The sequence below is a fragment of the Schistocerca cancellata genome, chromosome 1, assembly GCF_023864275.1.
Source record: "Schistocerca cancellata isolate TAMUIC-IGC-003103 chromosome 1, iqSchCanc2.1, whole genome shotgun sequence".
Lineage (NCBI taxonomy): Eukaryota > Metazoa > Arthropoda > Insecta > Orthoptera > Acrididae > Schistocerca > Schistocerca cancellata.
Window position 1 is genome coordinate 81,310,744 of NC_064626.1, and position 25,327 is coordinate 81,336,070.

General features: G+C 41.0%; 1 protein-coding gene across 1 annotated transcript in view; it reads right to left on the reverse strand.

Annotated features, from left to right (window-relative positions):
- Nucleotides 1-25,327, reverse strand: part of LOC126176519 (baculoviral IAP repeat-containing protein 6) — a 329,968-nt gene that overhangs the window by 116,248 nt on the left and 188,393 nt on the right. The window contains exons 38-43 of the mRNA XM_049924030.1: nt 20,822-20,978; nt 17,771-18,031; nt 17,457-17,587; nt 16,671-16,845; nt 16,336-16,536; nt 13,390-13,669 (exon numbers count right to left, since the gene is read on the reverse strand). Coding sequence (XP_049779987.1) covers nt 13,390-13,669; nt 16,336-16,536; nt 16,671-16,845; nt 17,457-17,587; nt 17,771-18,031; nt 20,822-20,978 — 1,205 coding nt within the window. The remainder of the gene's footprint in view (nt 1-13,389; nt 13,670-16,335; nt 16,537-16,670; nt 16,846-17,456; nt 17,588-17,770; nt 18,032-20,821; nt 20,979-25,327) is intronic.

Here is a 25,327-nt window from a genome sequence, read left to right on the forward strand (position 1 = left end):
GAGAATGCCCGCCCTCCAACAGGTGTCGTAAGCCTTCTCCAAATCAAAGAACACAGCCGCGGTCGGGCGCTTCCGCAAGAAGTTATTCATAATGAAGGTCGACAAGGTAACCAGATGGTCAACAGCAGAGCGGCGCCTACGAAATCCACATTGTACATTTGTAAGTAGGCGTCGAGACTCAAGCAGCCAAACCAATCGAGAGTTAACCATTCGCTCCATCACTTTACAGACACAGCTGGTAAGTGAGATAGGTCGATAACTGGAAGGCAAGTGCTTGTCCTTCCCCGGCTTAGGAATCGGGACAACAATAGACTCGCGCCAGCATGCGGGAACATGTCCCTCAATCCAGATGCGATTGTATGTACGAAGAAGAAAACCTTTACCCGCAGGAGAAAGGTTCTTCAGCATCTGAATATGAATAGAATCAGGCCCTGGAGCGGAGGACCGTGATCGGCCAAGTGCGGTTTCGAGTTCCCGCATGGTGAATGGGGCATTATAACTTTCACAATTCGAGGAGCAAAAGTCAGGTGGCCTAGCCTCCTCTGCCTGTTTGCGGGGGAGGAAGGCAGGGTGGTAATGAGCGGAGCTCGAAACCTCGGCGAAAAAGCGGCCGAAGGCATTGGAGACAGCCTCAGGGGCCACAAGGACTTCATTCGCGACCTTCAAGCCTGAAACTGGGGAGTGGACCTTAGTGCCAGATAGCCGGCGCAGGCTACCCCAGACAACAGAAGAAGGAGTAAAACTGTTGAAGGTGCTTGTGAAAGCAGCCCAGCTGGCTTTCTTGCTTTCGTTAATAATACGACGACACTGAGCACGTAATCGTTTATAATTAATACAATTCGCCACTGTAGGGTGGCGTTTAAAGGTGCGTAAAGCACGTCGACGAGCACGTAAAGCGTCTCTACATGCTGCGGTCCACCAGGGGACCGGTACGCGACGTGGAGAAGAAGTAGGGTGAGGGATGGAATATTCAGCAGCAGCGAGAATGACTTCCGTGAGGTGTGCGACCTGACGATCGCAGCTTGTGAAGGTTTGATCCTGAAAGGTCGCCCTGGAAGAAAAGAGCCCCCAGTCTGCCTTGGAGATGGTCCAACTAGAGGAGCACGGAGAGGGAGTATGCTGCAGGAGATGGATAACACACGGGAAGTGGTCGCTCGAATATGTATCAGCAAGTGCATACCACTCAAACCGGCGTGCAAGTTGGGGAGTACATATAGAGAGGTCTAAATGGGAATAGGTATGAGATGTGTCCGAAAGAAAAGTAGGGGCGCCAGTATTAAGGCAGACAAGATTGAGCTGGTTGAAAAGGTCTGCTAACAAGGAGCCCCTCGGGCAGGAGGCTGGAGAACCCCAAAGGGGATGGTGGGCATTGAAGTCTCCAGTTAACAAAAACGGTGCAGGTAGCTGAGCAATAAGTTGCATCATGTCTGCCCTGGTAACGGCAGATGACGAGGGAGTGTAAACGGTACAAAAGGAAAACGTAAAAGTGGGGAGAGTAATGCGGATGGCGACTGCCTGCAGGCCGGTGTGCAACGTGATGGGATCGTAGTAAATATCATCCCGGACCAGCAACATAACCCCTCCATGAGCTGGCATTCCTACCATAGGGGGTAGGTCAAAACGCACAGAGGTGTAGTGTGCCAAGGCAATGTGATCGCATGGGCGTAGCTTCGTTTCCTGGAGGGCTACGACGAGCGGACGATGCAAGCGGAGCAGCAACTTCAAGTCCTCTCGGTTGGAGCGAATGCTGCGAATATTCCAGTGAATAAGTGCCATCGTAAGAAAAGGAAGATGAGAGAAGGGGTCACCTCGAAGGCCGCTTAGGGCCTGGCTTCGAGCGAGCACTGCCGCCGCTATCAGTAGGCGGACAGTCATCGTCCATGGGGTCTATAGGGTCATCGGCCATCTCGGGAGGATGGCCGGGAGGGGGAGCTTCCTCCGCCGGTGAACGGCCAGATGTACGGCTACCGGCGGTGCGGCCAGGCGAAACGGATGACGGCCTGGGGCGGCAACCGCTGGGTGGCGCAGGAGAAGAGATGCGCCGTGGCGGAGAAGGAGAACTGTGCTTCCTATGCGCCTTTTTGGAAGGACGTTTGGTGGAAGTACCGGTCGAAGGACGGAGGAAGTCTGCACGGGATGGTTCCTTCTTGAAGGACCGTGCATCTGACTTCGGTGTCTTCGACTTAGCAGAAGCTGAGGAAGTGGCTGGTGTCTGTGGTGTGATGGGAGGAAGAGGAGACGTCGACCGCGCGATCTTAGCACTGGCCGAACGGACGACCGTGGTGCTGAAGGTCAGATCGCATGTCTGGGTTGCGACCTCCCGGGTAGTCCGAGGAGAGGCGAGGACAGTACTATATTTCCCCGCTGGGAGCAGCGTGGGCTTCCTACTAGCCAATAGCTTGCGAGCAGCCGAGGTGGACACTTTCTCTTTGACACGAATTTCTTGGATGCAACGTTCGTCCTTATAGACAGGACAGTCGCGGGAGGATGCGGCATGGTCACCCTGACAGTTCACACAATGAGGAGACGGAGGTGGACAGTCACCCTCATGGGCATCCCTGCCACAAGTGACACATTTAGCCGCATTGGAACAAGACTGTCGAGTGTGATTGAAACGCTGACACTGGTAGCAGCGCGTAGGTGTCGGGACATAGGGGCGAACAGAAATAACCTCGTAGCCCGCCTTGATGCGCGATGGCAGCTTAACACTATCGAAGGTCAAGAAAAGTGTCCGGGTCGGTACAAGGTCGTTGTTGACCTTTTTCATGACCCGATGGACAGCCGTCACGCCCTGCTCAGCGAGGAAAGATTGAAGCTCCTCGTCAGTCAATCCGTCGAGGGAGCTAGTATACACGACACCACGAGACGAATTCAAAGTTCGGTGGGCCTCCACCCGGACAGGGAACGTGTACAGGAGGGTGGCCCGAAGCAGTTTTTGTGCCTGAAATGCATTCTCAGTTTCTAGTAATAAGGTGCCGTTACGCAACCTGGTACAAGATTTGACAGATCCGGCTATGGCATCAACGCCCTTCTGAATAACAAAAGGGTTGACAGAGGAAAAATCCTTTCCGTCCTCAGTGCGAGAAACTACGAGGAACTGTGGGGCAGGCGGTAGTACTTTTGTCACTGTTGACTGGTCACGTTTCCGTTTTTGGGTCGAGGTCGAAAGCGATGGAGTAGAATCTATTGCGGAGGAATCCCCCATGATTGCCAGCGTCTCCGATGGCGCGCTCCTTCCTTGTGGGGACCCTCTCAGAGGGCACTCCCGCCTTAGGTGAATGTTTACACCTCAGGTCACACCTCCCGAGAAACAGACGGAGGGACCAATCGGCATGGTCAGAAGGTATCAGCTCAGGCAATCACCCCTCCCCGGGCCTGGCCTTTACCAGGGGGTACGCGCGTGCCTTACATGTCTACCCAGGGCGGGGACTTACGCGTTACCCCGTCACCGGCTACGCGTGCGAACGCGTGGGTCGGCCTTCAGACACGCACAGGGAGGAAGGAAGAAGAGGAAAAAGAAGAGAGAGAGGGAGAAAGAGGACAGACTGTCTCAAACGCCGAGGCGGAGACCAGAGAAGGCAAGGAGAAGAAGGCAATGAGAAGGCAAGGAGAAAAAGGCAATGAGAAGGCAAGGAGAAAAAGGCAATGAAAAGGCAAGGAGAAAAAGGCAATGAGAAGGCAAGGAGAAAAAGGCAATGAGAAGGCAAGGAGAAAAAGGCAATGAGAAGGCAAGGAGAAAAAGGCAATGAGAAGGCAAGGAGAAAAAGGCAATGAGAAGGCAAGGAGAAAAAGGCAATGAGAAGACAAGGAGAAAAAGGCAATGAGAAGGCAAGGAGAAAAAGGCAATGAGAAGGCAAGGAGAAAAAGGCAATGAGAAGGCAAGGAGAAAAAGGCAATGAGAAGGCAAGGAGAAAAAGGCAATGAGAAGGCAAGGAGAAAAAGGCAATGAGAAGGCAAGGAGAAGTCAAGGGAAAGAGTAAGGAAGACAGTGAGGTGGAGAAGAGCAAAGAAAGGGACCAACAAAAGGAAGGAAGAAACGAGAAGTTTAAAACCAAAAAGACCACGATTATAGGTCGTGAAACCGTCCGTCTCCGGACGCAGGCGCTAACTACCCCCGTGAGGGGGATGGACTCCTTTTAGTCGCCTCTTACGACAGGCAGGAATACCGCGGGCCTATTCTAACCCCCGAACCCGCAGGGGGCAGTAAACAGCTTCTTTTGGAAGCATACCGGGATGAAGTGGAAAAAGCTATGGCAGTTAGGTGCAGTCAGGAGGTGAGGCAGAGGGTGCAGGGCGGGCAGGGTGGAAAAGGAGGGAAGTAAAAGGACTGTGGATGCATTGGAGGAATATAAGGCTGTGTAGTGCTGGAATTTCACTATATAGTGAGTAGCAACCTATTCTTTTCATAATGTAGCAGAAGCAGCATTGTGGGTTACAGTTTTAACCGTATTATCATCATCATGACATTCATACTCAGTTCAAAATTATTTTAGCCTTCAAAGTTGAATAAAAAGTATTGGGTGAGGCTCACATGGGTGGCACAGCACACACTCAGTGAACCTCATGAGACCTGGAGCTCCAGCAAACAACAGTGTTTGCCAAATCCTCATAATCATCATTAAAACATTTCCCACTTGCACTAGGCTTTACACAACTTATTATCCTGTATGGTTCTCTGCTGCACACTGTGATTTAGTTTTTTACTTCTTAAGGTAGCAGTGGTTACTACTTTCTATTGTTACTGTTTTTTGTATATCATACTAAACACTGACAAAAGCAAGTTTATTGTTACAAATGGAAATGTATGAGATTGTTCTCTTGGTGGGAGGAGCGTTTTAGGTCAGTGGAGAGAAATACTTTGTGTGTGGAAGTCTATTAACAAAGTGAGCAAAAATAGCTGCTGCAGATATGAACATAAACAAAAACAATGTAGTCAAGATTGGTAAGGAAATACTTTACAACAATGAGGAAGCTAGAAAATATCTGAAACTGGAAACTTTGAGGGAAAACACCCTATCAATACACAAATTTTCTAAGTAGATCCATTTGCTGTGCTGATGGTGCGATACATGACATTTTATGATTGTACCACAGGTAGGAAAATTCACCACTCTGTAAGTTATAAACCTTAAGGAAGCAGGTGTCTTTCAAGGCAGTCTCAGATTGTCATTTACTGTTCAGTACAACTTGGTTTCTCAATATGGACATTTCTATAGCCTTATGCTGTTGGTGGAGAGAGAAGATATAACCACATGACATATTAGAAACGAGAACAACAGAGTGTGATGTATCCCTATAATGAAACACAGCATGTGACAGTTTAGCATGAGTGGACCATTATGTGTCACATTAAATTCAAATTATCTCATATTTGAGGCCTCTGACAGTTCCAGTTTAAGGCATATGAAAATATTATTTAATCTTCAGATTCTGTTTCTGTAATATATACACCTAACCTCAATAGTAAGAAAGTTTGTCACTTGTCAAAAATTTGTCATCATGAAATGGATTTTTGTTAGCTCCCTGTAAATCACATTAAAAATATGTTTCTCTACAGAAAACTGAAATGAAAACACAGTGCAAGACTCACAGAAAACATTAGTCCCAGTTCCATACCTACACACTGAATGCTTTATGAGTTTTAATGAGTCGAATGAAGCATAATAATATTCCTGTGTCTTATGCAAGTAGTGGCAACTTGTCCCCCATGTGTCCTTCCAAACTATGAATCCTAAAGTAATTTTGTGTGAATTAATGAAAAGAAAAAAGTGCAGTCTCAGACAAATACAGCTGTATGAATGAATGTGTGTGTGTGTGTGTGTGTGTGTGTGTGTGTGTGTGCATGCTTTCTTTTCTGATGAAAGCTTTGACTGAAAGCTAATGTGAAAGAGTCTTTTCATTGTCCCTGTTTGCAACTTGACGTGTCGTCTTTCCGGTAAGTAGCAATCTATATTTCCCTTATATTGCTGATATTACAAATCAATAAGAGCTATAGGTTAACAGAAATTTGAGGTAAACAACATGAGTGTGAAGTGTATGATGGGACAAGAACTGACTTTTAAACAGTAAATAATTATCAAATTGGGACAACAATTATCAAATGTAAGACAGGCATTATAGTATTAACAGCTGACAAGCAAGAGGGCAAAAGAAGAAGAACGAGGAGGAGGAGGAGGGGGAGATTTTGCCAAGAGCAACTAGTAAAAAAGTATGGGAAAAGAAACCTTGTTATTAAGTATGAGAAAAGAAAAGCATCAGTGATTCTGAATGAGATAGAGGAGTAACAATATCAATAGAGAGCCATGTATTGTCCATTCTGTGGTCTCCCACAGAACAGACCTCTGCCTCTGTGGACCAACACTTCCAAACTATTATCTGTAACCTTCCACCCTAAATTCAAGGCACTGATTATTTCTTTCACTGCCTCTCCACAGTTCCTGTTTCATTACCACCAGACTCCTCATTGACCACTGGACATGCGACACTCTTGCACACCACCATCTCCCATGCCCTTGGTCTTGCGGTTATGGAAAACTACCTGTCCCAGCACCAATTGATAATAAACCTGCCACCTCTTTTCAGAATATATATTGAATGTTTTCAGAATATATATTGAAATGTAATGGGGAGATTAAGCAGTTCTGGCAAACTCCTTTTATAATTATTATTATTATTCTGACAGTTGACCATTGACATGGATACCAGTATTTTGGTTCTAGTATAGATTTCCAATCAATCGGATGTAACAACCATCCGGCCCCAGTTTGTCTAAGATATCCGTCTGTTTTGCCATGTTGAACAGTATTAACAGCTTATGACTGTTAAAAACAAGCATACACATCAACATAAACATGATGACATTGCTGAATCAATACTTGATAACTGAGCAATATCTCCTGAGTCCTGAATCCACTTTTGACTACAAACTGAGAGTATTCCAGTGCTCTCCTCACATGTATGGTATATTTTGAATTGCTGTGTTTCAAGGAATAACTTGAGCGCATTACTCACTAAGCTCATCATTCTGGAGTCACGGTCACATTCTGCATTGGGCTTTTTGGGAAATGGACTGGTCACATGGTATAATTCTGCTTCAAAAGATACTATTGAATCAACCAATTGGTATGGAAAGAGAGAGTTCATCCTTGAACAGCTTATCCATTTTGTCAGACCCTTAATCCTTCCCATTATCAATATTGTTACGGCACGCTCTACTTCTGCTCTTGCGATAACCATATCGTCACTCTCACAGGCACCATGATAACTCTGTTGTCACTGAATTGGTTTTCAATCTGTTCCTTTGCCTAACACAGTAGGAAGTTGCCATCTTTGTTTATGAAGAGCCTACTTCCTCTGCTTTTCCTGTTGTAAATACTTGCTGCCTGCCTTACTTCCTCATACATTCTAAAGGAGTCAGGCTTTGCAATCAGTTCGTCTATTTCTCGAAATGCGCATTCGGGAGGACGACGGTTCAATCCCGTCTCCGGCCATCCTGATTTCGGTTTTCCGTGATTTCCCTAAATCCTTTCAGGCAAATGCCGGGATGGTTCCTTTGAAAGGGTACGGTCGATTTCCTTCCCTGTCCTTACCTAACCCGAGCTTGCGCTCCGTCTCTAATGACCTCGTTGTCGACGGGACATTAAACACTAATCTCCTCCTCCTCCTCCTCCCTCTTCTCGAAATGTCTTTCTTTCCTGATAAAAAGAAATATCCATTAGCTGTAAATTTTCTTTGCAATAATAAAGTAAACATTTTTTTATCAGACTTTGAATGTTACTTTGTGCTTCTTAATGTTCAACTCTACTTCCAATTAGACATCAAGATGACTTGCCACGGTTTTTTTCTCGAAAGTTCCATTCTGCACTGACATTAAAATCTCTTCTATGATAGAAACAATTGTGAAAGCTCTTAAAATTTTTGTATGGTTAGCAGATATATCATTAAAATAGTGAATAGGCTCTATTTGGGTATAAGTGCATTTGAGTAACTTTATCAGGTCATCCAAAGCATGTACACTGCATCCGTATCATACTGTTGGTTATCACAGATTATGATGCAGCTGATACTTTTTAATCTTCCATTATATTTGTAGTAAATAAAAATGGGTTAAGTGGTTCTTCACATTTCTTCCAAGAAGATCCTTTAACCACATCTTTAACGATCAAGCAGTAACTACCAGCAAAGTCAATCAATGTAATCAAGGTGGCCAGTTTGAGACCTGCTATGGTTAAAAAAGTCACAATTTTGTTACTAGTTCTTCAATAATTTTTTCCAGTGTCTAATCAGTGCAAATCCACTGCTAAAATTGATTGTACTTGAAGGTCACTCTTTTCTAGTTCAAACGCATCTTACAGGTTTTTTCAGATCATCTGTTCTGGACTTTCTATCTGTGACTGATTTATAGCTTTCTTATTACAAACTACAGATGAGTTTTTAAGCAACATCATTTAATCTTCATTTACTGGGCTGTGTGTCAACTTTAGTTTTTCATTCTTATATATTGTCACACAGAAGCTTTGTGTGAATCTCCTGCAAATACAGTAACACCACTTTGGACATAATTCACAAATTGTTGGAAATCTAAGTCCACGTCCATTTCAGTTCGATAATCGGCAAACATTTCTTTCACTTTACACAGTAAAGGTACATCTGCATCTCAGTTTTTTTGCACTTCTTTGAATTAACAGTCCTTTTTTGCCTGGATCGATTTGACTATAGTACTAATGTATTAAATCTACAAAAAATTCTATAGGTTTTTACCTTACTTTTTTCGGAAGCTTCTTTCCATGCTTGCTTATCGCATATGCCAAGATTCCTTTTTTCCCCTTCAATTCTTTGTTGCTTTTGTCACTTTATTTAAACAGAAAATTCTCCCTTGGTCTTTTTAAAGTACCAGCTCTGAGTAATTCTACTTTAGGTTTCTCCATTTCACCAGGATCAAATCTGCAACTGTTGCAATTTCCTTTGTAATATATCATCTTCAACCTTACGCATCTTTCGCCGTGTAAAGGTGCCCCCCCCCCCCCCCTTTTTTTTTTTAACCTACTGAATCAAATCACTGAAATTTCAATGGCGATAATCCAACAGCCTTAAGATTATAAACAGATCTCCAAAAACTTTGGTTCCATCAGCTGCATTTCATTATGATGAAATTAACATCTGTGCAGAAGGAATTTTCATTTCATAGCGGAAATGTGTGCAGATTTGAAACTACCTGGAAAATTAAAACTGTGTGCCAGACCAGGACACATGCCTGGAATCTTTTGCCTACTGCAAGGTGCTCTACTGACCCCGCTATCTAGGCAGGGCTCACAAACCGCCCTCACAGCCTTACTTCCCCATTAGTAGTTCTTCAGTTATCTTCACAGCAGTTCTTCTGAATATCTTGCAGGGTGAGTATTCCTGGAAGAAAGGATATTGTGGGTTCTGGACAAATGGCTTAGCAAAACAAAGGGGTTTTAACATCTGTGAAGCTTTCTTTTAGAAAAAGTCTTTTCTGCATTATTTGCACAGGTATTGGTCTAATCAGACTGTCACATATTTTAGAGGATCAGACATTTCCAAATTGATTTAGTAAACACATATTTGTGTTCTATTATTACAACATAACTATCTAAATCTTTATGTTTGTGTAAGAGCAGTACCTCACAATGAACACAAATCTGTGCAGCTTCATCGAAGCATAAACCAGCTAACTGATTAAGCTGGTCTTGTTCTAAGGAATATTGTTTTGCAGCTTTTAGGTATTTATGGACATTGAAAAAAAAAATCATACACAATCGTCAATACTTCGAAAGCTGCAAGGATTTAATGGCCCTTTGTTGACATCACTATCACAAATACACAGCTGACATGACTACAACAAGTTTCAGGTCACTACAATGCAGTCTAGTAACCTCTCTCGAAATTCTACAGTTACTGTTCAGTATAATTCAATACTTCACTGAAGCTATGTAAGGCAATAATAATTCAAACGGGTTTTTAAAGGAGACTAAGAACAGAAATTTTATTGATCTCTAAATAAACAACTGTATTTAACCTTTTCACTGCTGTTGGCATGTATATACGACCTACTACATCATCCCCCAAGTGTTGTGGACGTGTATATGCACACCACTTTGATTCTTCTACAATGCTACGGACGTCTGAATGCAGCCTGAGCTGCGATCTCTCACAACTATGGACAAGTTACTTCCATATATCAGTGAATATAAATCTTTCGAGTATTTATCATACAACATATGTGTCTCATTGCGTGCTACCATTTGCAGAAAACCTCGTTTGAATATCTTGGATCGTTTATGAGCTATGATGATTGTTAAGACCACATATTTCATGATATGCATCATGCACAACTGTCCTTTAGATAAACAACTCAAGAACTCAAGAACAAAATGAGACATTGTTCTGCTTTCAGTTTTAACTAAAATTTCTGTATCTTATTTACATTTCATTCACTGAAATACAGGGTGATTCAAAAAGAATACCACAACTTTAGGAATTTAAAACTCTGTAACGACAAAAGGCAGAGCTAAGCACTATCTGTCGGCGAATTAAGGGAGCTATAAAGTTTCATTTAGTTGTACATTTGTTCGCTTGAGTCGCTGTTGACTAGGCGTCAGCGTCAGTTGATGCTAAGATGGCGACCGCTCAACAGAAAGCTTTTTGTGTTATTGAGTACGGCAGAAGTGAATCGACGACAGTTGTTCAGCGTGCATTTCGAACGAAGTATGGTGTTAAACCTCCTGATAGGTGGTGTATTAAACGTTGGTATAAACAGTTTACAGAAAATGGGTGTTTGTGCAAAGGGAAAAGTTCTGGACGGCCGAGAACGAGTGATGAAAATGTAGCACGCATCCAGCAAGCATTTGTTCGCAGCCCAGGAAAATCGACTCGCAGAGCTAGCAGAGAGCTGCAAATTCCACAATCAACTGTATGGAGAGTCCTACGAAAAAGGTTAGTTATGAAACCAGAACGTCAACTACCAGAGGCGATGGATCGGCCGCCAGGCAGCCCGTGACAGAGCACTTCATCACTGGCCTCCAAGAAGCCCTGATCTTACCCCCTGCGATTTTTTCTTATGGGGGTATGTTAAGGATATGGTGTTTCAGCCACCTCTCCCAGCCACCATTGATGATTTGAAACGAGAAATAACAGCAGCTATCCAAACTGTTACGCCTGATATGCTACAGAGAGTGTGGAACGAGTTGGGAGTATCAGGTTGATATTGCTCGAGTGTCTGGAGGGGGCCATATTGAACATCTCTGAACTTGTTTTTGAGTGAAAAAAAACCTTTTTAAATACTCTTTGTAATGATGTATAACAGAAGGTTATATTATGTTTCTTTCATTAAATACACATTTTTAAAGTTGTGGTATTCTTTTTGAATCACCCTGTATATGAGCTAAAATCAACCATAAGCAAAATTTATGCAATGCTTTTTTACCTCTGTGAACTATTTAAAATTTCGTGCAATGCTTTATTTAATGTGATGCAACCCAGTAAGTATGGGCATAACAAAGAGAAATTGAGTTCCGTATCGAGTGAACAGTTTTCAAAAGTCAATATTTCAAATTAGCCGGAATGCTGTCTCTCAGCACAGGCACTAGCATTTGGCAAGCACTACAGCCATAACAAGAGCAGCCTCAGCACAGAACACAAAGAGCTCACCTGTAGCAGTGAAAGTGTTAAATCTACTGATAAAACCAACAAAAAGTCAAATTTTTGCACCTTATCTAAAACGATATACAATCAAAAATAGGTGTATCTGGTATCCTTTAAAGTGTCTTTTTGGTTGTCGTAATAGCTATAAAAATAAGATGTAAATTTTAAGACACTATTTCAAATACAGTAAACTCTTGATTATCCACAGCAATTGGGGACATGAAAATCACGGATGATCAAATTTCATGCATAATCCGTAATTAAAGCACACAGAAATGCATTTGGATTGTCCAAAAATATAAATTAATTTCAATATCACAATTAAAATCAGTAACTAATATTTATAATAGATTCTAATTTAACATCACAGCATATGTGAAAATTTGGTACTTACTATGAATAGAGTAAAATCCAATCTCACATTACCTTACACTACTTAGAAATAAAATACAATACATCTCTTGCAGTGTTTGAGGAGCACATTGCTTTCTACAGTTGTGTTGCAATGTGTGATTATCGCTCGGTCGTAACTACTCCCAGGTTGATGGAAAATTTTCAGCAGGGGGGAGGGGGAGAAAGGGGAGAGAGGTGGGAGAAATAGGCAGTGGATAATTGAAAGTATATTGTACAGGGTAACAATGGTGCATTTGATAGTTTTGGGAAAGCACATCATAGTGAATACATTTGTAGGTAAGTTCATGATTCACTAACTTCCTGACAGGCAGACAGACAAAGTTCTGAAAATGATAATGGTTTTAGTGTCTCGTACTAACTGCCTATTCACTGCTAAAACATGAGGAAAAGTTGTTGTGAGGAAATTTGTTTTATTCATCAAAAGTAGTGTCAAGATGCACCTTACAGAACCTCACCTCTATTACATCAGGAACAACATCTTGCCAAATTTTAGGATTTATTTGCACTGTTCCCTTACCTAAGAAAGTAACCCTCATGAAACTGGCCCTAGTACATACATCAAGTTATACACGGAGCTGCAACTCGGTGTAAGTTGATGCAAGTCGCTTAGATATATTTTGTACACATTTTACCAAAATCAAAGATGATCAATATAGAATGCCTGAGTCACTCTTCGGCGAGCATCCCAGTTTAGATCCTGATGTACTGAGAAACTTTTTTGTTTCCCTTGAGACTCCTAATTCAAACAATACCTTGAAAATATTATTCTTGTTTATCACTTGCATGCAGCTTCCCTTTTTACTACAATAAAGCAATATTATTATTTTCTCTCATTTTGAGTTTTTACCAGTACAGCAACAGCACTGACATCAGAAAAATACCAATCCACTATTCTGCTGTCATATAAATTTTCTGGTACAACTATTACTTTGTCTTCTTTCTTTGAATTCTTCCCCTAAAAGTGTTTAAGTATTCTTATTGTACGAAACTAATAACAAACTTGACATGAAAAGTTAAAACTTGCCAAGGTTATGCAACGCAAAAGAAGAAGTAGCAGCAGACACAAATGTTTTCACAATGAATGTATAAAAATTATGTTCTTAACACAAGATGACTAAAATAACAAAGTCTGACATGATCCAAAGAAAGTGCGGAGGTGGTGGGTGGGGGTATGGGGGGATGGCATTGAGGAGGGAGGAAAGGGAGGAAGATATAGTGAAGTGAAGGAATATTATTGGAAGATAAAAAAAATTCATACTGGATTATATTCCTTAGATGGATGCAGCAAAGAGATAGAGAAGGCTCAAGTACCTTGATTTTGTGAGTTGCTCCTCATCAGGCACATCCATGTTCACTGTACGGAAAGCAGTTTCCCCAAAAGTAGTTGAACCAAGCAAGCGAATTTGTGAGAGTCCGATGTTTGAAGAATCGTGAGGTTTATAAAGTCGAAGCAGCACACTGGTGACAATTTCTGGCTGTGGCAGATGAAGTCGTATAAATGTGAGCCCGCTGGTGGGAACTGGGGGACACACAGGCACTAGACCAACACTGCAATCGCGGCATACTTCCACTGCTACTGCTGAAGGGCACGCTGAGAAAATAACCATTAACATTATAAGATGATGTGTATTATAACTTACACAATAACAATTATGTTTCTTGATATTAACCTTCAGTAAGTGAGCTCAAAAGATTAAAGGGGATATAAGACAATAAACAGAGAACACATCCATGTGCATACTATTAGAACATTTACACCAAGTATAAATAATATTAAGTTATGAGCTGCTGCAACATTATCAAGTGCAAAACAACAAAACTGGATAAGAAAATTTTAACATTACGTAAGCTGTTAATAAAAGTTTCATTAGTGGTCTGTCAAACTGTATAGCACAAAATCAATATAAGAATCAAAAACTCAATATAACAAATACAGTAACTACTCGACTACCCCCACACAATCACTTTTCTTTTTTCTCCTTTTGAAATTTTAAGAGAGAAAGCACGTTTGACATAAATTATCTGCTAATTCATTTGGTTTAAAGAGGACCACTCATCAAAAAGCAGAACTGTTGAGTTGTCAATAGACACACACAAACGAAGAAGCTAGCTATTGGAGTTGTGCTGAACACGCACACACACACATACGGATGCATCTATGCCCTTATATGGTGCTGGCTAGACTAACAATGCCAATGCTATTTTTCGGCAGGTGGACTGGTTGTGGTGGCAGTAGTCTCAGGTAAGGTGGGTAGAAGGAGAGACAGGAGGAGGCAGCGAATGGGTAACTGGGTGTGGGTGGCTAGCGGCCCAGAGGGAGTTGGTCAGTATGCCAGCAACAAATACGGGAGGGAAGGGCGGCAGATATATGGTCTGGCACCATTGCAATTGTCGGTGGGAAGCGGCACATGCTGAAGGCAAAGTGGGGACGTGAATTGGGAGGGGAGACAGGATGGAGGAAAAGGAAAATGTTGGGTGAAAGGTACGGGGACAGGGGGTTACACTATTCTTATTCTCATTCTATTCAAAAAAATCTACAACTAAAATTGAAGTGCCTATATGCTTTCGCACACATCATTTGATCAAGACAGCCTGTGCAATATGTATATAGTGGGAGGGGAGGGGAGGGGAAGGGAGGGGCAGCATTATCTTCTTACAGATTTCTGTGAAGCATGGTTACTGAATTAACAAACAGCAATCCAAATGTTTCACACCTTTCTTGCACATATCTTAACAGAAATGACTGGACACGTTGTGACACAATCCCACTGACAAAAGTAACCCACTATAGCATGGTTACTGCATTAGCAAACAGCAATCCAAATGTTTCACAACACCTTTCTTGCACATATCTTAACAGAAATGACTGGACACATTGTGACACCATCCCACTGACAAAAGTAACCCACTATAGTTCACTTCAGTTTATTTTTCCTCTTACAAACTCTAACAGACCAGCATTACTCTAAGACACAGTGAATTATGTAAATAATTCTGGAGTAAAAGTAACAATTTGCCAAATAGTAGAAGTGCTGAGACATTGGTAGGCATACAAACAAGACTGAACGTGCACACACAGTGTGTGTACGGCTACATGATGACAGCTGAATACACAATGCTGCAGCTATTTTTACACTACAACTTTATCTGTACACCACAGCCATGATGCAGCTTGTTCTAGAAATTATTTATGTTAAAGTACCACTTGTCTTATTTCCTCACTATTCCATTAGCAAGTGATTCAAAGGAAGGACAACTATCAAAACATCTCCACCGAAGGCTGGATCCACTTTCCTTATGTAATCGCCAAAATTGAAGTTGCATATGGAAGGAAGCGATTTATTTCATTTGCTTTGGGTTGTCTGCTCCTGGAAGCTTTAATACTACTTCCTTCATAGAGGAGCTGATATCCCCAAAATCTATGCAATTCTGGTGTCAAACTGTGCCTTTATAATACTCATTCATGCGAAATTTTATATTGCTCAGGATGGTTATGCCGAAGAACTTACATTACATTTACCGAATATTCTGTCAGTACTTGGAGGAACATAGACATGTTAAAAATGGAAGCACACAGTATCAGTATTCTACAAATAGTATTGTACTGTATGTTAACCAGGGGTCTAGAAACGATGGAGAGGCTCCATCCCCGCCGCAGCCGTAGTGGTCCACAACTCCACAATGACTACAGCAGTCCACTTCATCCTTCCGCCGCCCCACACTGAACCACTCTTTCAGGGTTATTGTGCAGCTCGGCTCTTGGTGGACCACCTCAGAAAACATCTCACACCAGACCAGTGTGGTAGAGTAATGGTGGTGTACGCGTACGTGGAGAACTCATTTGGGCAGCAATCGCTGATATAATCTAGCTGAGGCAGAATAAGGAGAACCAGCCTGCATTCGCTGAGGCAGATGGAAAACCACGTATAAACCATCCAAAGACTGGCCAGCTCACCAGACCTCGACACAAGTCTGCCGGGCAAATTCGTGCCGGGGACCAGGCGCTCCTTCCCAGCCCGGAAAGCCGTGCATTAGACCGCACAGCGGGCGAGCATTTATAGTATAGTTTATTGTGAACTAGCTTTTAGCTTTTTAGCCTTAAGTTGCTTGAGGGTGGCCTAAAAAGCCAGCAGCTGGTCCTTGTGGAAATACAATAATGTGTAAAAACACTGTGTATTTCAGTTCTTTAGTGTCTAAATTACATTACTAGATATTGTACAAAATAAAATTTGGACAGTAACGAAGTAGCAGACTTACTAGCAAGTGATGTCAAATGGGGCTGCAGCTGTACCTCCTTTAACAGAACAGCACACGGTAATGTGAGAGTAAGCTCCACCCAGCTTTCTTCGGGGTAAAAGTGATACGACCACGCAGGTGTCCGAGCACGTCGGTGAGGTGGTGCCGATTGGATCAGCACATCAGCTGGCTGTGCCGTTAAATTACTAGCACTGATGTTACCTGTAAAAGAAAAAGCACTCCCACATAACAAGAATTTTTATAGAATGCTCCCTTAACATCGATAACACCTTGAATTAGCTCACAAATCATTTAAAGTAATGTCAATACGTATAATAAAATCAGTTTTGACTTACCTAAAGGAGCAAAGTTGAGTAAGCCTTCGTAGGTTTCAATAGGATTTGACAGTTTTTTGCCAGTACTTGTACTTGCTGATGGAATATGACTGAAATGTTGCATAACCACTGATACCATACTTGGATGAGAGTTTATTAAAGCCTGATTGCTTTTGACCAAATTTTCACATATTACCTGCAGAAAATTTCAAGAATATCAACATAACTATGACACAATTTTTAAAAAAGCTGAACTTAAAATCTATGAACAAATCTTCGGTAATTGCATCCTGACCAAAATTAACACACTTAACACCTGTTTCACACATTTCTATCTTCACACATACAAGTAATGACACATTAACACAACTGTAGCATAAAATTAATGAACAATGAAAAATTGAGAAAACTATCTGAGCTCCAAACTTGCATTGCCTCAAACAATAGTACCTCAAGTCACCATTACAGTGAAAACTAATGTGTAAACAAGTGTCAGGATCATGCTTACTTGGAATGCAGACTTCTGTCTGAAAATAGTCAGTTCACAAATTCAATGTAGTACCTAGGCAAAGTCTAACTGACTATTCATTGTATGAACTGGACTTTTAAATGCTATACAAGCTTGATCTCTGTGCATGTTGTACTGTGACTCTCAAAACTTCTTAACTGTATATAATTAAAATTCATACAATGAAAGTGAGACACACCTTCAAAACTAGGCTCATTCAAATACATACCTCAATGTGGAAACTATTTGTGAAAGACATTCCCTTTACAACTACTAGATTATAATTACTCTTATCATACCTTAATTCCTCCCATATTATTGAATTCATTAAGTGCTTCTTCTGAATCGAGCACGTGAAGAATGAACCACAGGAGGGGTTCTGAGAGCTGCATAACACCAATAGTCCCAACACTTGGCTTACTATTGCACGCTGAAAACAATAAGGAAGGGAAGTGAGAGCAGAGACAACATGCAAAATAATGTCAAACATTAATGAAATATGCTAACTGCCATAAAAAGCAAAGCAATAATGGAAGCACAAAACCATACGTTATTCAAATGCTTAGAGCTGCCTTGCTGCACGCGATCTAGAAACTCAACCAAGTATACTTACAGGATAGGAAATCGTAGAGTGTCTGCAACATTAACGTCGGCTTTGTTGCCTTTCGAGCAAGCATGAGCAGCAACTGGAAGACTGCATCCCCAACAGACAAAGGCTCTAGGTCACCAAAAGCAGTTGCAGAAATTTGTTCTCCTGATGAGGCATTCATGGCGGGAGATGCACCTGCCGAACCCAGGAGCATTGCCAGAGTCGATCCAGAGCAGCCCGCTAAAGAACTCAGCAGTCGCATTACTGTTGTTTGTTGCTCCAGCACTGTAATTAGCACAGCATCCTTAACAAACTTATCTATTAATATTCCGGTATTGCTTTTACATTACCAACATAAATTATTCCCACATTTTACAAATGATCGTTATTCATATTAAAACTGCATCAACACCATTCTATTGATAACATTGCTCTGTTCCACTCACAAGTAAAGTTACCCACATCAAACAGCTAAAACCAAATAAAACTGATTTTTAAATAAGAAGATGCACCTGCTCTACCACCCACAACTGTCATTTACCTGTAAGACTAAGCATTTCTGTGAAATCAAAATTTAAAGGTTAAGTAATCTCAGGACTTAGGTCCAAGTCATTGAAGAAACAATATCGTGTAACAGACACTTATTACCAGCATATTCACAAGACTCATAAAATTATTTTTTGACAAAAAGTTAAGCGTCTGCTTGAAATATTATATGTTAATACATACGGTACTTACAGAGTTATATTTCCCCTAACAAAAGTTGTCTTGTTACTTTAGATTATTTGCCTATTCACCATCGAAAGTGCAAATGTGGAATACCAGAGAAGTGATTAAAGAACAATGGAGCAGAGCAGTATTCACACTTAACACTGTAGGCATGTAACTGCTCAATATTCTCCGACACAATTAATCGATTGCAAAATAACAATGTAAAGGAAATCTAAGAGTTACAATTAGGATGGACTGAAGGAAATTCACAGCTTAGGAAAAAATGAAAAGAAATTTGCAGCAGCACAACAGAATCGGACATTTCACTAGAATAGCTGCAAGCAATAACAAAGAGCACCCTTGGACCTATGGACACTGCTGCCTGGGATAAGTCTGATGAAGTTTCATGAAAACAGGTTTGTTTTAGGAAAACGATGGATCAATGAACAACAGCAACTCTTCAGGTCCTGATCTGGTTCAAGCATTGTATTACATTATACTGACTCAAGAAACAACACTAAACCCCAGATGTATGAATATCTGATTACTGATGGCACTGTGTATGCAACAATTAAAATGTCACCATACATGTTACATTTAATCACTTAAAACCTTTTCAGTGATGATATTCTTTCTTCAGTCACCTGCTTACATGGAGAAAAGTAACACACTTACATATTTGATACAAAATTCATCTTTGATAATGGATATATTGCCCCTTTATTTTAATGTACAATATCAGTACCAAAGATGAAAATTCTTGTCAAAGACACGTGCCGATATCATACACCCATTGCAAGCCAGAAATGGGTGGGGGGGAGGGGGGGGAAACATTATTCATGATGTGTTAACTCATTAAAATAAATCATACATCGTAAAACATGACAATTGCATACGCAACACTAGTATTAATAAACTATTTACACAGAACTATCATGACCATGGCAAAATAAATGACGGATTAAACCAACATTATTGAAGAAGTATCAATACGCTGGAAAGGTTTAACAACGTAATATAATTTCATCTCTCAGAGCTAATCAACTCACGCTCACAAAGTCAACATAACTGCATCCATGAGTAAGTTTTTAGAATGGTGCATATTGTTCCACTCTAGAGTAGGTCAAAAGGCACAGCCAATTCGCTGCCTCATTCCTGCTGTGTGCATTCACATGACAGGAGAGATGCTTGAACAGTGTGCTTTGTTTGTGAATGTACGTGTGCTGTTCATGAATACTTAAGAAGTAACAGGGACCACCTTTCTAATCTAAGAGGTAGAAACCTAAGAAAAGTGTCAAAGTGGGTCATAGTGGCTGATATAATGAAGATTGGCTTTTTGTGGACACAGAGGTAAACACCAAATCAGGCTGGCTCTTAAAGTGAGGAAGATCCAAGTGACATGAAACTGGAAAAAAGAGCGGACAAGCACAAGTAGGACTTGGGCTCAGAGGTTTCAGCACAAACTTAATTATGTATAAACATAGTTCATCCATCCGGGGAAACAAGAACCTCAATTATATTTTTGTGTTATCAATAGCAATTCTGGCAAGATGTTGGACCCACGAATTCCAAGACTTTCAAGAATTTTCTTTTAATTTTAACTTCTAAGTTGAAATTTTTGTGTAATTTTCACATTCGCTATTGAAACTTTTCATTTATTTTATTAATTTTGGTGTTATATTAACATGCTAAGCTCAGTGGCAATTGCAGATGTATTGACTTTGCCTATACTTTGCCTATCCTCCGATCAGTGACTTTGTGATTATCAAAAAGCCACATTTTTTATTGCACTGACACACAAGCCTAAATTTTTTACACTGCCAGGAGGACATAGACCTTAGTATGTAGCATAAATTTGAACTTTGTACCTATTTCGATTCCTGAGAAAAAATGATCTTAACAAACAAACTGACGAATAAATGGATAACAAAATGAGCTTATAAGGGTTCTATTTTTACAGATTAAGGTATGAAACCCTAAAAATGTTGTTTTCCAGTAATTATGAGACCATGATGATGTAGATGGGCTTCAGGGAATCCTGTAAAAGTTACTAGGGAAACAGAACAAAACAATCATGGAAACAGAACTTGAAAACAGTAAGAATGCGTCTGTCTGAGGGAATTTCCCATTTTTTTTTAGGTACCAGTGCTCACTGAGAAGGCACGCAATATACTCTACACATTACTGGATGATGCTGTTAACAAGTGAGGTTTCTCATTAGCTGTTGCAACTATCATGTTGATGTGCACAGTGCCCTAGACTACAGTAAATATAGATAATCAAGATAATGAAACATTTTGGAAATTTTATGTAATTGTCCAGAACAATAAACAATTTCAAAAAGAAATTACAACTACAACTCACCTGTGTCTGCGGCACAAGGAACCTTTGGCTCTTGCTCTGGTTGCGAACTCTGCTGCTGCATAAAAGACTGCTGAGTCTCTGTGCCCCTCTGTTCTGTTTCACTGTCAGGCAATTGGTTCTCACCTGTATCCATACTTTCTTCAGAATGCCTGGGTATCTGGAAAGAGATGATAAAAGATTGCACTGCTTTTCCAGAAACTTCCTCTGGTCATCACAAGATGAAAACGATGTTGCAGAAATTATTCAGCTCATTCCCTTTTTTTATTTTTTGCAAAGTTTATACAAGTCATATTTCCAAGATATTCAGCATGCAAGACCCTTGAAAGCTCAGTCTCACTTAGATGGAAAATATATATATGACAGACCAGTTCTTAGAAAAGCAACAAATGCTCTGTGACTCTGGACAATACCAAGACAGTCAGAAAAACTTTCTCTGGAGAAAACTTGATGAACTCTACAAGGATATATAGTTTAAAAACAAAGATGATGTGACTTACCAAATGAAAGTGCTGGCAGGTTGACAGACACACAAACGAACACAAACATACACACAAAATTCAAGCTTTCGCAACAAACTGTTGCCTCATCAGCAAAGAGGGAAGGAGAGGGAAAGACGAAAGGATGTGGGTTTTAAGGGAGAGGGTAAGGAGTCATTCCAGTCCCGGGAGCGGAAAGACTTACCTTAGGGGGGAAAAAAGGACGGGTACACACTCGCGCACACACACACACAGAGGGAAGGAGAGGGAAAGACGAAAGGATGTGGGTTTTAAGGGAGAGGGTAAGGAGTCATTCCAGTCCCGGGAGCGGAAAGACTTACCTTAGGGGGAAAAAAGGAAAGGTACACACTCGCACACACACACATATCCATCCACACATATATGTGTGGATGGATATGTGTGTGTGTGTGTGCGCGCGAGTGGGAACCCGTCCTTTTTTCCCCCTAAGGTAAGTCTTTCCGCTCCCGGGACTGGAATGACTCCTTATCCTCTCCCTTAAAACCCACATCCTTTTGTCTTTCCCTCTCCTTCCCTCTTTCCTGATGAGGCAACAGTTTGTTGCGAAAGCTTGAATTTTGTGTGTATGTTTGTGTTCGTTTGTGTGTCTGTCAACCTGCCAGCACTTTCATTTGGTAAGTCACATCAACTTTGTTTTTAGATATATTTTTCCTTCGTGGAATGTTTCCTTCTATTATAAGGATATATAGTTTCAATCAGATGGGGCAATAACTCCCACTGTTCAATTTATATCTGGCATGTTGACATTTGTTGCCTCCATTTGTTCAAATGATCAGGGGATTCATCCAATTTAAAGTCTACACACACTGTTATGAGAATATTGAATAATTAAAGAGAGCAATATTGTATAAAATCATTAGCATTCCACTCATTAAATCCAAGAAGTGTGAACAGCTTCAACAGAATATCACCGTCAATAATGAAATAAAATTTTCTCACTTGAGCAATCTCATCTACAACAGGCATAAAAATTGTGCCTTGCACATTGTTACAGATAAAATAATTATGTATCCTATTTTGTTTGAAATTATTACCATTCAAAATGCTGAAGTTATTTCTAATGCATACAGAAAGTAAAATGATGATAAATCACATCTTCCTTTCATGTAGCAGAAAACTACTAAAAAGTATTTTTGAACAACAAAGTATTCTGCTGTGGTACAGGCATTCAAAAACCACCAACAAAAAAGTAACCAACTCTACTATTTTACTGTGTCTGCCTCAGGATACATCTACCAGACAAGATGTATGAAACTTTACAAAATTCCCACTCACTCTAGCCTCACAGTTCCCAGACCTTGCCTTGCTGATTTGTTCTATCTGTCACCCACTCAAACAATCCTCCAATACCCCACAGAAGCTAGAATCCAGCAAATGCATTACACTGCTGTTAACGCACCTGTCCAACGCCTTAATGTTGCAGAAGCTTAAATTCTTCCAAGACCCTCAACTTTTAGCCCTCCACACAAATCTAACCACACTGTCAGAGATCAACTCTCCTTCTCTCACCCCCTGAATTGATAACAACGCTATCAAACCTTGTCTCTACCAGTTCACACCCTTATCCAATTGTGACAATCCACAATCAGGCAAAATCCTAAATATTTTGCTGGTTTTGGTATACCAACAGTATCTTTGTGATCTGTGCTAAGACACTCGTTTTCATTTATTCACAGCCATGAATCTTTTATCTGTTTTACAAAAAGTTCAATGTGCTACCTTCCTCGATATCTACAGCCATTTCTATGATGATTCCATAAGAGCCTCCAACTGTATCAAATCTAACAATCTTTAACACTAACTAAACTTTGATATCTTACATCTCTTCCACAGCAACAAATCTCCACCGTACAGTTTTTCTGCCATAGAAAATGCATCTGGAGTGAGTAGTAATCCTTTCTCCAGTACACTGTATACTTGTTATGAAGGCCTACACAGACACTGTGACTTTCCAAAACTGATCCACAAACAGCACTCTCATGTCGTACCCTCCTCTATGGCTCATTTTCCAACCATTCTCACTAACCACTCCCAGTAAGCACATCTGATCACTAAGAATCATTCTTGACTGGAACTGCTGTGCCATTTTTTCTGCCAGGGTGCTGACTACCTGCTCTCAGTTGAGAAATATCCTTGTGAAATTTATTTCTGTCTCCCCAAACTAGCATTCTGATACCCATTACTCCACAGAACATCCTGATATTACCTCATACCACCTCTGCGACCAACCCCTCGCTACATGGGCCCTGTTATGCAGTACTGTTCTGGTACAACTTTGATTTAAAAAATTTGCCATGTTTTTATTTTAAGGATTTGGAACTGCTTGAAAGCTATGAAATTAACTATGAGGAAGGATCAGAAAGTAACACAGAATATTTTTTTTTCTCCCCTGGAAATGCAGCTGTAATATTGAAATATCGCAACAATATACCTTGAGGTTTGCACTAAAGAGGTTATTTTGTTTTCATGTGCTGCTCTAGCTAGAGAAGCCCGAACTGCGAGACATACTTATGGGCCAAAGGACATGAAACAAGTGAAATTCAAATCGACATGCATAACATGTATGGGGATGACTGTACGGACTGTAGCAATATTTACAGGTGGTGTGCATGCTTCCAAGACAACCATGTGAACCCTAAGTGATTTGCCATGCCAGAGTCATTGAGGCAACAATTTTGAATGACCAACATGGGCAACTATGAACCTTATCGTGACAGACAACCACAAGGGCAACGGAATGATGACAAGCTTAAATCTTTTTGTGTGTCATGCCACAGAAGGGCATGACTTTCCAAAAGGAATCGTCAATGGTGACAAGTCATGGGTGTATCACTGCATGCCAAAGGCTGAGCAGATCTTTGGGAGTGGAAACATGTTGGTTCCCCAGCCCGAAAAAAATTCAAGGTGACTCACTCTGCTAAGAAAGTGCTTGTGACAGTGTTCTGGGATATGCATGGTGTGTTATTGGTGGACTTATGAACATGGGACCACTGTAAATGGTGCGGTCTACATTAAAACTTTGGTTAAGTTGCATCATGCCCTTCACAACAAATGTCACAATATTAATTCTGATGGTGTCAAACTTCTCCATAACAATGCTTGCCCCCCAGGTGACTACTATTGTTTATTAAAAAATCACCAAATTTGTGTGTGTGTGTGGGGGGGGGGGGGTTCCAGTAACCACCATAGAGTCTGGAACTTCTGCTGTTGGACTTTCATCTGTTTGGCCACATGAAGAAATTCCTGGCCAGCCAACACTTCGAGACAGATGTGGAAGTGAAATCTGCAGTCCATCAATGACTATACCCCAGCCAAATGGACTTACACAAACAGGACACATACTGAAACTGGCACCACGATGGCAGGAATATGTTGAAATGTTGGTGACTATATAGGAATGTTGGCGACTATATAGAAAAGTAGGTAAAAGATGTAAGTAGGTAAAAGATGTAAGCTCGTTTGTGATTCTTTTTTATTTTGTTATCTATTAAACCTTTTGGTAGTAAAATTATTGAGTGTTACTTTCTGATCTTCCCACGTTGTTGTTGTTTTTGTTGTTGTTGTTGTGGCCTTCAGCTCAGAGATTGGTTTGATGCAGTCCCATGCTACTCTATCCTGTGCGAGCTTCTTCATCTCCCAGTACCTACTGCAGCCTACATCCTTCTGAATCTGCTTAGTGTATTCATCTCTTGGTCTCCCTCTACAATTTTTACCCTCCACGCTGCCCTCCAGTACCAAATTGGTGATCCCTTGATGCCTCAGAACATGTCCTACCAACCGATCTCTTCTTATATTACTACATGCAAATCACATAGTAGCTGATAACTATATGTGTAGGTTACACTCTCTAAAGCTCTACAATTATATTGTGAATGCAAACTTGTGGTGATGTCAATACAAAATTAATACTTCTATTTTCTAAGCCTCTTGCACCAATTTATTTGTGGATCACCATACTACTCACATGAGTCTCTATTCCTACCCCACAGAG